Source organism: Heteronotia binoei, chromosome 3, assembly GCF_032191835.1.
Source record: "Heteronotia binoei isolate CCM8104 ecotype False Entrance Well chromosome 3, APGP_CSIRO_Hbin_v1, whole genome shotgun sequence".
Classification (NCBI taxonomy): Eukaryota; Metazoa; Chordata; class Lepidosauria; order Squamata; family Gekkonidae; genus Heteronotia; species Heteronotia binoei.
Genome location: NC_083225.1, coordinates 193,696,414 through 193,709,915, shown reverse-complemented (window position 1 = coordinate 193,709,915; position 13,502 = coordinate 193,696,414). Strand labels below are relative to the sequence as shown.

The following is a 13,502-nucleotide window of genomic DNA, read 5'->3' as shown; positions in this document are numbered from 1 at the left end:
TTGAAGGAGCTGGGGATGTTTAGCCTGGAGAGGAGGCGGCTGAGAGGTGATAGGATCACCATCTTCAAGGACTTGAAGGGCTGTCATATAGAGGATGGGGTGGAATTGTTTTGGTCTAGAGACCAAGTCCTATGAGGAAAGGCTGAAGGAGCTGGGTATGTTCAGCCTGGAGAGGAGGCAGCTGAGAGGTGATAGGATCACCATCTTGAAGTCCTTGAAGGGCTGTCCTAGAGAGGATGAGGGGTCTGGAGACCAAGTCCTATGAGGAAAGGTTGAAGGAGCTGGGGATGTTTAGCCTGGAGAGGAGGCGGCTGAGAGGTGATAGGATCACCATCTTCAAGTCCTTGAAGGGCTGTCATATAGAGGATGGGGTGGAATTGTTTTGGTCTAGAGACCAAGTCCTATGAGGAAAGGTTGAAGGAGCTGCGGATGTTTAGCCTGGAGAGGAGGCACCTGAGAGGTGATAGGATCACCATCTTCCAGTAGTTGAAGGGCTGTCCTAGAGAGGATGAGGGGTCTGGAGACCAAGTCCTATGAGGAAAGGCTGAAGGAGGTAGGCATGTTTAGCCTGGAGAGGAGGAGGCTGAGAGGTGATAGGATCACCATCTTCAAGTCCTTGAAGGGCTGTCATCTAGAGGATGAGGGGTCTGGAGACCAAGTCCTATGAGGAAGGGTTGAAGGAGCTGGGGATGTTTAGCCTGGAGAGGAGGCGGCTGAGAGGTGATAGGATCACCATCTTCAAGTACTTGAAGGGCTGTCCTATAGAGGATGGGGTGGAATTGCTTTCTGTGGCCCCAGAAGGTACGACCAGAACCAGTGGGTTGAAATTAAATCAAAAGAGTTTCCGGCTCAACATTAGGAAGAACTTCCTGACCGTTAGAGCAGTTCCTCAGTGGAACAGGCTTCCTCGGGAGGTGGTGGGCTCTCCTTCCTTGGAGGTTTTTAAGCAGAGGCTAGATGGCCATCTGACAGCAATGAGGATCCTGTGAATTTAGGGGGAGGTGTATGAGTTTCCTGCATTGTATAGGGGGTTAGACTAGATGACCCTGGAGGTCCCTTCCAACTCTAGGATTCTATTATTCTGACAGGGTGTTCCTCCATACTGAAATGACACCCTGCGCACAGAAAACTACCACGTCACGGAAAGCTAGAGCATTGGCTCCCTGAGAAATTGGTTTTCTATGTGTTGACAAGCATTCCACCCATTCCACATGGTGACATAGGTTGGTGGCTCAGGGGCAGAGTATCTGCTTGGTAAGCAGAAGGTCCCAGGTTCAATCCCCGGCATCTCCAACTAAAAAGGGTCCAGGCAAGTAGGCATGAAAAACCTCAGCTTGAGACCCTGGAGAGCTGCTGCCAGTCTGAGTAGACAGTACTGACTTTGATGGACCCAGGGGGATCTGATTCAGTAGAAGAAGCTTCATAGAATCCTAGAGTTGGAAGGGACCTCCAGGGTCATCTAGTCCAACGCCCCTGCACAATGCAGGAAACACTATTCTTCTTTTGATATAGCCCAAAATTTCATTTGCCTTTTTAGCCACCGCATCACACTGTTTGAATAAACAATTTTATTAGTAACATATGGTAGTAGAACTATAACTACAACTTATAAAAAGCTTAATATATATTAAGAAAAAAACCATCATTCTACCCCACATCTTACTTTCTCCCACCCCTCCCCCAATTACTTGACCCCCGCCAGTGTTATTTTCTTTAAAAAAACAGATATTAAAGGTACCCTTAACTATCAAGAAAAAAAACGAAACAAAAAAGAAACATAGGGAAGAAGAACCCCCTTCAAGAGTTATATTGTTATCTTAAAAATCTTAATCCTCAAAAATTGTCCAATGTCCTTTTATTTTCCACTCTTTCTCTATATATCTTCTGAATTTCTTCCACTCTTGGTTAAAAAGTTCTAAATCACAGTCTCTTAATTTTCTTGTTAATTTGTCCATTTCACTCCATGACATAACTTTCATAATCCAGTCCCATTTTTCTGGTATTTTTTCTTGCTTCCACAACTGCGCATACAATGTCCTAGCAGCTGAGAGCAAGTACCATATTAATGTTCTATCTTCTTTTGGAAATTTTTCCATTTGTAATCCCAGCAGAAAAGTCTCTGCCTCTTTATTGAATTCATATCCCAGGATCTTAGATATCTCTTGTTGAATCATTTGCCAAAACATTTTAGCTCTTTCACAAGTCCACCACATATGGTAGAAAGAACCTTCATGCTTTTTACATTTCCAGCACCTATCTGGCATCTTATTGTTCATCTTTGCTAATTTTTTTGGAGTCATATACCATCTATACATCATCTTAAAACAGTTCTCTTTAATACTATGACATGTTGCGAGTTTCATGGAATTTTTCCACAGATATTCCCAAGATTCCATCTTTATTTCTTTATTTACATTAATTGCCCATTTTATCATTTGAGATTTCACTACTTCATCTTCTGTAGCCCATTGTAAAAGTAATTTGTACACTTTTGAAATTAATTTCTCATTATCTCCAAGCAGAACTCTTTCCATTTCTGTTTGTTCTTTCCTTATTCCTTCAGCTTTGATATCATTCTCCATCAAACTTTTTATTTGTTGCATTTGAAACCAATCATATTTATAGTTTAGTTCTTCTGCAGTTTTCAATTCTATTTTCCCGCTTTGTATTTTTAGTAACTGGTTGTATGATAGTTGTTTTTCCTTGACTGTTTTGGCCGTTAACTTTATCACTTCAGCCGGCACTATCCATAAAGGTCTCCTCTCATCACCATATTTCTTGTACTTTATCCACACATTTAATAAGCTACTCCTTATATAATGGTGAGAGAAAAGACCGTCCATCTTCTTTTTTTCATAGTACAAATATGCATGCCAGCCGAATTTTTTTCCATGGCCTTCTAACATTAGAAGTTTTTTATTTAATAACGTTATCCATTCTTTTAACCATACTAAACAAATTGCTTCATGATACAGTTTCAAATCTGGTAATTGGAATCCACCTCTCTCTTTCGCATCTATCAGGACTTTCATTTTAATTCTAGGTTTCCTCCCGGCCCACACGAATTCCGAAATTTTTCTTCGCCATTTATCAAATTGCTTAGCATCTTTCACAATGGGGATGGTTTGAAACAGATACATAATCCTTGGTAAAATATTCATTTTTACTGCAGCTATTCTACCCAACAGTGACAAATTGAGCTTGTTCCACTTTAGCATATCTTCTTCTATTTTACGCCATAGCTTTTCATAATTGTTCTTAAACAAATCAATATTTTTCATTGTTATCTCTACCCCTAGGTATTTTACCTTAGAGGTAACTTCACAACCCGTTAGTCTTTGTAGTTCTTGTTGTCTATTTTTCTGCATATTCTTACATAAGATTTTTGATTTTTCTTTGTTTATATAAAGTCCCGCCAACTCCCCAAACTCTTGTATTCTCATTAACAACAAAGGTGTAACTTGTAAAGGATTTTCATTTATAAACATTATATCATCTGCAAATGCTCTGTATTTATAGGTAAATCCTTTTATTTGTAGTCCTTCTAAATCTTTTTCTTCTTGAATCTGCATTAGTAAAATTTCAAGAGTCATTATAAACAGCAATGGCGAAAGCGGGCAGCCTTGTCTGGTACCTTTACTAATTTTCATTTCATCTGTAAGATCTGCGTTGATGCACAGCCTTGCACTTTGTTCAGAATATATTGCCTTTATCATTCTTATAAAACTTTCTCCAAGCTCCATTTTTTCCATCACTGCAAACATAAAGTCCCAATTTAAATTGTCAAATGCTTTTTCTGCATCCGCAAAGAATAGCGCTACTTCCTTTTCTGGATGTCTTTCATAATATTCTACAATATTTACAACAGTTCTAATATTGTCTCTTATTTGTCTTTTGGGAAGAAAACCGGCTTGGTCCTCTTTTATAAAATTTATCAAATATTGCTTAAGACGTTCTGCCAGAATTCTTGTAAATATTTTATAATCATTGTTCAAAAGTGAAATTGGTCTGTAATTTTTCACATTTGTAACATCTCTTTCTTCTTTAGGTATCAAAGAAATAACAGCTTCTTTCCATGTATTTGGTACCTTCCCTTTGACTCTTATTGCATTCATCAGCTTCTGTAATTTTGGTATTAATTCATCTTTAAACATTTTAAAATACTTGGCTGTATAACCGTCTGGCCCGGGAGCATCACACTGTTGACTCATGTCCAGCATATGATCCACTAAGGCCCCTAGATCCTTTTCGCACAGACTACTGCTAAGATAAGTCTCCCCCATGCTATAACCATGCATGGTGTTTTTCCTACCTAAATGCAGAACTTCACATTTATCCTTGTTAAAATTCATTTTATTGATTCTAGCCCAGTTTTCCAGCCTGTCAAGATCGTCCTGTATCCTGTTTCTGCCTCCTTCTGTGTTTGCAACCCCTCCCGATTTAGTATCCTCTGCAAATTTAACAAGCATTCCCTTTATTCCTTCATCCAAATCACTGATAAAGACGTTGAACAAAACAGGTCCCAGGACAGAGATTCCCAGCCTTCCAACTCCCCCCCCCTCAAAAAAAGAGGGCATTGCCTTCCAGTTTTTTAGAAGAGCAACAGACGCCACGAAAAGAGAAGGACCGCTAGACACCACCCTCATTTTGAGGAGGCAGAACACCCAGCACCCCCCCCCGCTCCTTCCCCTCAGCCCTTCAATCTGGCGCCCCCCCTCCCCAGACATTCAAACTGGCGCCCCCAGGGCACCCCCCCATTTCCCCTTCCCCGGTAGGGTTGCCAAGACCAATTCAATAAATCTCTAGGGACTTTGGGGGCGGAGCCTGGAGACTTTGGGTGTGGAGCCAGGAGACTTTGGGGGTGGAGCTGGGAGACTTTGGGGTGGAGCCAGGAGACATTGGGGGTGGAGCCAGGAGGGTGTGACCAGCATCACTGAACCCCAAAGGGAGTTCTGGCGATCACATTTAAAGGGACGGCACATTGGAAAGAATGGCTAGGGGCACCTTCTTTGGGGGCTCATAGAACTTGGACCCCTTGATCTAATCTTTTTGAAACTTGGAAGGTCCTTTGAGGAGAGGTGTTGTACGCTACGCTGCAGATTTGGTGCCTCTTCCTTAACAAACAGCCCCTCCAGAGCCCCAGATACTCACGGATCAATTGTCCATTATACCCTATGGGAATCGGTCTCCATAGGGAATAATGGAGTGCCCAGCAGACATTGCCTTCCCCCCCTCCCCCGCTTTCTGGTGACCCTGAAGCAGGTGGAGGGCCTCCAAACCGGGAGATGCCCTGCCCCCCACCTGGGGATTGGCAACCCTAACGGAGAGAAAGGGACATCCCAGCGGCATCAGCCTCTACCCTTCATTCTTTCGAGTGGAGAGAAGGCATTTGAAAGGTGTGCGGTCCCTTTAAATGCGATGGCCACAATTCCCTTTGCGGTTCAAGGATGCTTGTCCCAACCTTACTCCTGGCTCCACCCCAAAGTCTCCTGGCTCCGCCCCCAAAGTCTCCTGGCTCCACCCCCAAAGTCTCCTGGCGCCATCCCAAAGTCTCCTGGCTGCACCCCAAAGTCTCCTGGCGCCACCCAAAAGTCTCTTGGTGCCACCCCCAAAGTTTTCTGGCTCCGCCCCCAAAGTCTCCTGGCGCCACCCCAACGTCTTCTGGCTCCGCCCCCCAAATATCCAGCTATTTCTTGAATTAGAGTTAGCAGCCCTAATTTCCACCAGTTATGTAAAAAGGCGGCGGCAAGAGATGCCGCCCAAAGAGGGCGCCCTCTGGTCACTCGCGGAAGCCGGACTCGGGAGGGGAGGGGAGGCAGAGCAACCCCGCGCCCCCCCCCCGCCGCTGCCCAGCCATCCAAACTGGCGCTCCCGGGCATCCCCCGCTCTCCCGGGCGGGAGAGCGGCCCTCTGCACATGCTCCCGCTCACTCACAGGCCTGGGCGGTGCGGCGGTCGCGCCGCTGCAGCTGCCGGACGAGGTGCCGCTTCCAGCCGCCGCCAGCAGCGCCGCGCTCGGCCATCCCCGCTCGGCCAAGGGAGGGGCGCCCGTGACGTCAGCGGCGGGGGCGGGGCGAGCGGGGAATCCCCGGCTGCGGGAGGCTCAGCGGCTGCCGGCCAAGCGGGGCTGGAAGACCGGCCCGGCAAAGGGAGGCGAAAGGGTGGAGCCCACAGTCCTCTCTGGCCTAGAAAAGGGAATGGGGGCGGGGGGGGGGGAGAGTTGCCAACTCCAACTCAAGAAATACCTGGGGACGTTAGGGGTGGGGTCAGGAGACTTTGAAGGTGGAGCTAGGAGACTGGGGGCGGGGCCAGAGACTTTGGGGTGGAGCCAGGAGACTTTGGGGCAGGGCCAGGAAACTTTGGGGTGGAGACAGGAGACTGGGGGTGGGGCCAGGAGACTTTGGGGCAGGGCCAGGAGACTTTGGGGTGGAGCCAGGAGACTGGGGGCGGGGCCAGGAGACTTTGGGGTGGAGCCAGGAGACTTTGGGGCAGGGCCAGGAAACTTTGGGGTGGAGACAGGAGACTGGGGGTGGGGCCAGGAGACTTTGGGGCAGGGCCAGGAAACTTTGGGGTGGAGCCAGGAGACTGGGGGCGGGGCCAGGAGACTTTGGGGCAGGGCCAGGAAACTTTGGGGTGGAGACAGGAGACTGGGGGTGGGGCCAGGAGACTTTGGGGCAGGGCCAGGAGACTTTGGGGTGGAGCCAGGAGACTGGGGGCGGGGCCAGGAGACTTTGGGGTGGAGCCAGGAGACTTTGGGGCAGGGCCAGGAAACTTTGGGGTGGAGACAGGAGACTGGGGGTGGGGCCAGGAGACTTTGGGGCAGGGCCAGGAGACTTTGGGGTGGAGCCAGGAGACTGGGGGCGGGGCCGGGAGACTTTGGGGTGGAGCCAGGAGACTTTGGGGCGGGGCCAGGAGACTTTGGGGCAGGGCCAGGAGACTTTGGGGTGGAGACAGGAGACTGGGGGCGGGGCCAGGAGACTTGGGGGCAGGGCCAGGAGACTTTGGGTTGGAGCCAGGAGACTGGGGGCGGGGCCAGGAGACTTTGGGGTGGAGCCAGGGTGTGATCAGCATCATTGAACTCCAAAGGGAGCCCTGGCCATCCCATTTCAAGGGACCCAAGTGGGCAGCCCAGTCGGTCTGAAGCAAACGAACAAAGCAGTAGCCAAGCGGCTCCTTTAAGACCAACTACGTTTGATTCAGAATGTCAGCTTTCGTACGCTTAGTTGGTCTTAAAGGTACCCCTTGTCTGCGGCTTTGTTCCGTTTAAAGGGACCGCACACCTTTTCCATGCCTTCCCTCCATAGGGAATAATGAAGGAGGCGCGCACCTTCTTTGGGGGCTCGTAGAATCGGATCCCTCAGTCCCATCGTTTTGAAACCTGGAGGGTCTCTTGAGGAGAGGCGTCGGGTGCCATGCTGCACAGTTGATGCCTCTACCTGAACGCATCCCCCCCCCCCAGAGTTATAGGGAATAATGAGTGCACAGTAGAAATTTCCCTCCCCCCCTCAGTAGTGTTGGTGATTTCCAACACTACTTCCACCCTACCTTTGTTCCCACTTCTGTTGGGTGGGGGAAACAACCCGCACAAATAGCGTTTAGTCTGGTTATAGCTGAACTACTTTGCTGGGATGTGTGTGTGTGTGTGTGTGAGATGTCCCCCCCCCCCCCGAAGACTTGCTTTTGGACAAGGCTTGTTCTGCCCCAGGTAGGGCTGCCAAGTCCAATTCAAGAAATAGCTGGGGACTTTGCGGGTGGAGCCAGGAGACATGGGGGGTGGAGTCAGGAGCAAGGTTGTGACAAGCATCATTGAACTCCGAAAGGCGTCCTGGCCATCACACTGAAAGGGACTGGCGCACCTTTTAAATGTCTTCCCTCCGTTGGAAACAATGATGGACAGGGGCACCTTCTTTGGGGGCTCACAGAATCGGACCCCCTAGTCCACTCTTTTTGAAACTTGGCGGGCGTTTTGGGGAGAGGCACTGGACGGTGTGCTGAAAATCTGGTGCCTCTACCGCAAAAAACAGCCTCCACAGGGCCTCAGATACCACAGATAAATTCTCCGGTATACCCCATGGGAATCGGTCTCCCTAGGGAATAATGGAGTGCCCAGGAGACGTTTCCCTCCTTCCCCCCGCTTCCTGGTGACCCTGAAGCCCCCCCCCCACTTGGGGATTGGCACCCCTCCCCCGAGGCACCTGAATCTTGGTCCTTGGCTTTTCTGCTCACCCCCCTCCTGGGTCCTTCCTTTGCTTTGACCACAGGCTGTCAGTTTATATATATATATATGGTGAAGAGAGGATGAAAATTTTTCACAATACAAGAACTCGTGAGCATTCAATGAAATTGCTGAGCAGTAGGGTCAGAACGGATAAAAGGAAGTCCTTCTTCACCCAAAGGGTGATTAACATGTGGAATTCACTGCCACAGAAGGTGGTGGCGGCTACAAGCATAGACAGATTCAAGAGGGGATTGGATCAACTTCTGGAGCAGAGGTCCATCAGTGGCTATTAGCCACAGCGTATTGTTGGACTCTCTGTCTGGGCAAGTGATGATCTGTATTCTTGGAGCTTGGGAGGGGCAACAGTAGGAGGGCTTCTAATGTCCTGGCCCCACTGATGGACCTCCTGATGGCACCTGGGCTTTTTTGGCCACTGTGTGACACAGAGTGTTGGACTGCAACAGCCATTGGCCTGATCCAACATGGCTTCTCTTATATTCTTATGTGACACAGACTGTTGGACTGGAGGGGCCACTGGCCTGATCCAACAGGGCTTCTCTTATGTGACACAGAGTGTTGGACTGGATGGGCCACTGGCCTGATCCAACAGGGCTTCTCTTATGTGACACAGAGTGTTGGACTGGAGGGGCCACTAGCCTGATCCAGCAGGGCTTCTCTTATGTTCTTATGTGACACAGAGTGTTGGACTGGATGGGCCACTGCCTGATCCAACAGGGCTTCTCTTATGTGACACAGAGTGTTGGACTGGAGGGGCCACTAGCCTGATCCAGCAGGGCTTCTCTTATGTTCTTATGTGACACAGAGTGTTGGACTGGATGGGCCACTGCCTGATCCAACAGGGCTTCTCTTATGTTCTTATGTGACACAGAGTGTTGGGCTGGAGGGGCCACTGGCCTGATCCAACAGAGCTTCTCTTATGTGACACAGAGTGTTGGACTGGATGGGCCATTGGCCTGATCCAACATGGCTTCTCTTATGTTCTTATGTGACACAGAGTGTTGGACTGGAGGGACCACTGGCCTGATCCAACAGAGCTTCTCTTATGTTCTTATATGACACAGAGTGTTGGACTGGATGGGCCATTGGACTGATCCAGCATGGCTTCTGTTATGTTCTTATGTGACACAGTGTTGGACTGGAAGGGCCACTGGCCTGACCCGACAGGGCTTCTCTTATGTTCTTATGTGACTCAGAGTGTTGGACTGGAGGGACCACTGGCCTGACCCGACAGGGGCCATTGGCCTGATCCAACATGGCTTCTCTTATGTTCTTATGTGACACAGAGTGTTGGACTGGAGGGGCCACTGGCCTGACCCAACATGGCTTCTCTTATGTTCTTATGTGACACAGAGTGTTGGACTGGAGGAGCCACTGGCCTGACCCGACAGGGGCCATTGGCCTGATCCAACATGGCTTCTCTTATGTTCTTATGTGACACAGAGTGTTGGACTGGAGGGGCCACTGGCCTGATCTAACATGGCTTCTCTTATGTTCTTATGTGACAGAGTGTTGGACTGGATGGGCCACTGGCCTGATCTAACAGGGCTTCTCTTATGTTCTTATGTGACACAGAGTGTTGGACTGGAGGGGCCACTGGCCTGACCCAACAGGGCTTCTCTTATGTTCTTATAATAATAATATATAATAATAAATTTTATTTCTATCCCGCCCTCCCCACCTTAGCGGGCTCAGGGCGGCTAACAGCATATTACAAAACATACAGTGATATTATAAAAACATTTAAATCCAACAATATAAAACATCAACAATAAAACTACTAACATTAAAAACCAGTTCAATGATATAATTATTCTGCGGTGTGAATCTTCAGACCGCATTGGCGGCTCCTTAATTCTTGATCTTCCTAACAGTCCGGATGTGCCAGTTTAAAAAGGACGGTCTTGCAGGCCCTGCGGAACTGCTCAAGGTTCCGCAGGGCCCGCACCTCCTCGGGGAGTCGGTTCCACAGAGTAGGAGCCGCACTCGAGAATGCCCGTACTCTGGTGCTCTGATGTTTAATCTCCTTCGGCCCGGGGATGGTCATCAGATTTTTCCCGACTGACCTCAGTGCTCTCTGGGGTTCGTATGGGGAAAGACGGTCCCTCAGGTAGGTGGGTCCTCGGCCATATAAGGCTTTAAAGGTAACGACCAACACTTTGTACTGGACTCGGTATATAATTGGCAGCCAGTGCAGTTCACGTAGCCCCGGCTGTATATGCTCCCGTTTTGGAAGTCCCAACAACAGCCTGGCCGCCGCGTTCTGCACTAGCTGCAGCTTCCGAGTCCGGCACAGAGGTAGCCCCAAGTAGAGGGCATTACAGTAGTCTAGTCTTGAGGTGACCGTTGCGTGGATCACCGTTGCGAGGTCCCGGCGCTCGAGGAAAGGGGCCAACTGCCTTGCCCGCTTCAGATGGAAGAATGCTGACTTGGCAGTGGCTGCTATCTGGGCCTCCATTGATAGTGAAGGCTCCAGTAAAACACCTAGGCTCTTTACCTGGCGCGCTGCTTTCAATAGCGCACCGTCGAAGGCCGGGAGAGCTATTTCCCTTCCCAGGGCGCCGCGGCCCACGCACAGGACCTCTGTCTTATGTGACACAGAGTGTTGGACTGGAGGAGCCATTGGCCTGATCCAACATGGCTTCTCTTATGTGACACAGAGTGTTGGACTGGATGGGCCACTGGCCTGATCCAACAGGGCTTCTCTTATGTTCTTGTGTGACAGTGTTGGACTGGAGGAGCCGTTGGCCTGATCCAACAAGGCTTCTCTTATGTTCTTATGTGACTCAGAGTGTTGGACTGGAGGGGCCATTGGCCTGATCCAACATGGCTTCTCTTATGTTGATGAACACGGGTTATTGAGGAAGACTCAGCATGAGTTCTGCAAGGGAAGATCTTGCCTCACTAACCTGTTACATTTCTTTGAGGGGGTGAACAAACATGTGGACAAAGGCGACCCGATAGATGTTGTTTACCTTGACTTCCAGAAAGCTTTTGATAAAGTTCCTCATCAAAGGCTCCTTAGAAAACTTGAGAGTCATGGAGTAAAAGGACAGGTCCTCTTGTGGATCAAAAACTGGCTTAGTAATAGGAAGCAGAGAGTCAGTATAAATGGGCAGTCTTCGCAGTGGAGGACGGTAAGCAGTGGGGTGCCGCAGGGCTCGATACTGGGTCCCATGCTCTTTAACTTGTTCATAAATGATTTAGAGTTGGGAGTGAGCAGTGAAGTGGCCAAGTTTGCGGATGACACTAAATTGTTCAGGGTGGTGAGAACCAGAGAGGATTGTGAGGAACTCCAAAGGGATCTGTGAGGCTGGGTGAGTGGGCGTCAACGTGGCAGATGCGGTTCAATGTGGCCAAGTGCAAAGTAATGCACATTGGGGCCAAGAATCCCAGCTACAAATACAAGTTGATGGGGTGTGAACTGGCAGAGACTGACCAAGAGAGAGATCTTGGGGTCGTGGTAGAGAACTGAAAATGTCAAGACAGTGTGCGTCTGCAATAAAAAAGGCCAACGCCATGCTGGGAATTATTAGGAAGGGAATTGAAAACAAATCAGCCAGTATCATAATGCCCCTGTATAAATCGATGGTGCGGTCTCATTTGGAGTACTGTGTGCAGTTCTGGTCGCCGCACCTCAAAAAGGATATTATAGCATTGGAGAAAGTCCAGAGAAGGGCAACTAGAATGATTAAAGGGCTGGAGCACTTTCCCTATGAAGAAAGGTTGAAACGCTTGGGACTCTTTAGCTTGGAGAAACGTCGACTGCGGGGTGACATGATAGAGGTTTACAAGATAATTCATGGGATGGAGAAAGTAGAGAAAGAAGTACTTTTCTCCCTTTCTCACAATACAAGAACTCGTGGGCATTCGATGAAATTGCTGAGCAGACAGGTTAAAACGGATAAAAGGAAGTACTTCTTCACCCAAAGGGTGATTAACATGTGGAATTCACTGCCACAGGAGGTGGTGGCGGCCACAAGCATAGCCACCTTCAAGAAGGGTTTAGATAAATATATGGAGCACAGGTCCATCAGTGGCTATTAGCCACAGTGTATGTGTGTATATAAAAATTTTTGCCACTGTGTGACACAGTGTTGGACTTGATGGGCCATTGGCCTGATCCAACATGGCTTCTCTTATGTTCTTATGTGACACAGTGTTGGACTGGAGGGGCCACTGGCCTGATCCAACATGGCTTCTCTTATGTTCTTATGTGACACAGAGTGTTGGACTGGAGGGGCCATTGGCCTGATCCAACGTGGCTTCTCTTATGTTCTTATGTTCTCTTTGCTGTCAAGCAAAGCTAAAACCACTTTACCATCACTTTCACTTCGGTTTACAAAAATCTGGGCCATTTTAATCATGGAGAAAATCACAGCACAACTTTCCTTGTCTGATATTTACCGCAAGGTCACTCATTTTTAAGAAAAATCGCTTCCGTTTCTGGGATATCCGAATCTATAAACATCTTACCTATTAGCAGAACTTACCTTCAGTTTCTCTCACTATAATCCTTTCTAACTTATACTATCCCCTCTTTCTCTTTCTATGCAAGTATCCCCTTTCGTTCGACTTGGGATGGAGCAAGGCAATATTTAGCTTGAGAGTCACAAATTCTAGCCCAATGATCAGTTAATTTATCCTTAATAAGATATTTATTTATATATGTGTTTATTCATCTATTGATTGATTGGTGAACTGCATGTTATCTAAAGGCTAAACAGGATGTTCTACAAAGCTGGATATACCATAGTAGCTTATGCACAGTAGAATTTTGTTACGTGTGGAATTAATCTACCCATTATGCGTGGAATTAATCATCCAGCAGAGTTCTGTGTAACTTGGAATTTTGAAAATAAACTTATCATACTTTTTTTTTTTTTTTTTTTTAAAGCTCCTTCCAACTTATGCGGAGCCTGTAGGGCAGGGGTGTCAAACATGTGGCCCGGGGGCCGAATCAGGCCCCTGGAGGGGTCTTCTCAGGCCCCTGAGCAAATGTCTCTTGTCTGCTTCCTTCTCCCTCTCTCTTGCTTCCTTGTGCACCTCAGCTTGCTTTACATGGCTTCCTCAATCACACAGCAGCTAGAGAGCAAAGCCTCTGTTTTCTCTGTTGGCTGAGGCTCCTCCCTTGGGGAGGAAGTGGGGGGAGGAGGCAGAGCTTGCTTTGCCAGCTTCTTTCATTTGCACACCAGAGCTACTGAGTCAAGCCTCTCTTCCTTCTATTGGCTGAGGCTCCTCCCCCTCCTGGTCCCCTGAGGAGGGAG

General features: G+C 48.4%; 1 protein-coding gene across 1 annotated transcript in view; it reads right to left on the bottom strand.

The window, feature by feature from the left end:
* LOC132568870 (protein Atg16l2-like) overlaps positions 1–6,022 on the bottom strand; it is a 35,699-nt gene extending 29,677 nt beyond the window's left edge. Inside the window, exon 1 of the mRNA XM_060235056.1 lies at positions 5,935–6,022. Coding sequence (XP_060091039.1) covers positions 5,935–6,022 — 88 coding nt within the window. The remainder of the gene's footprint in view (positions 1–5,934) is intronic.
* Positions 6,023–13,502: the final 7,480 nt, after the last annotated feature.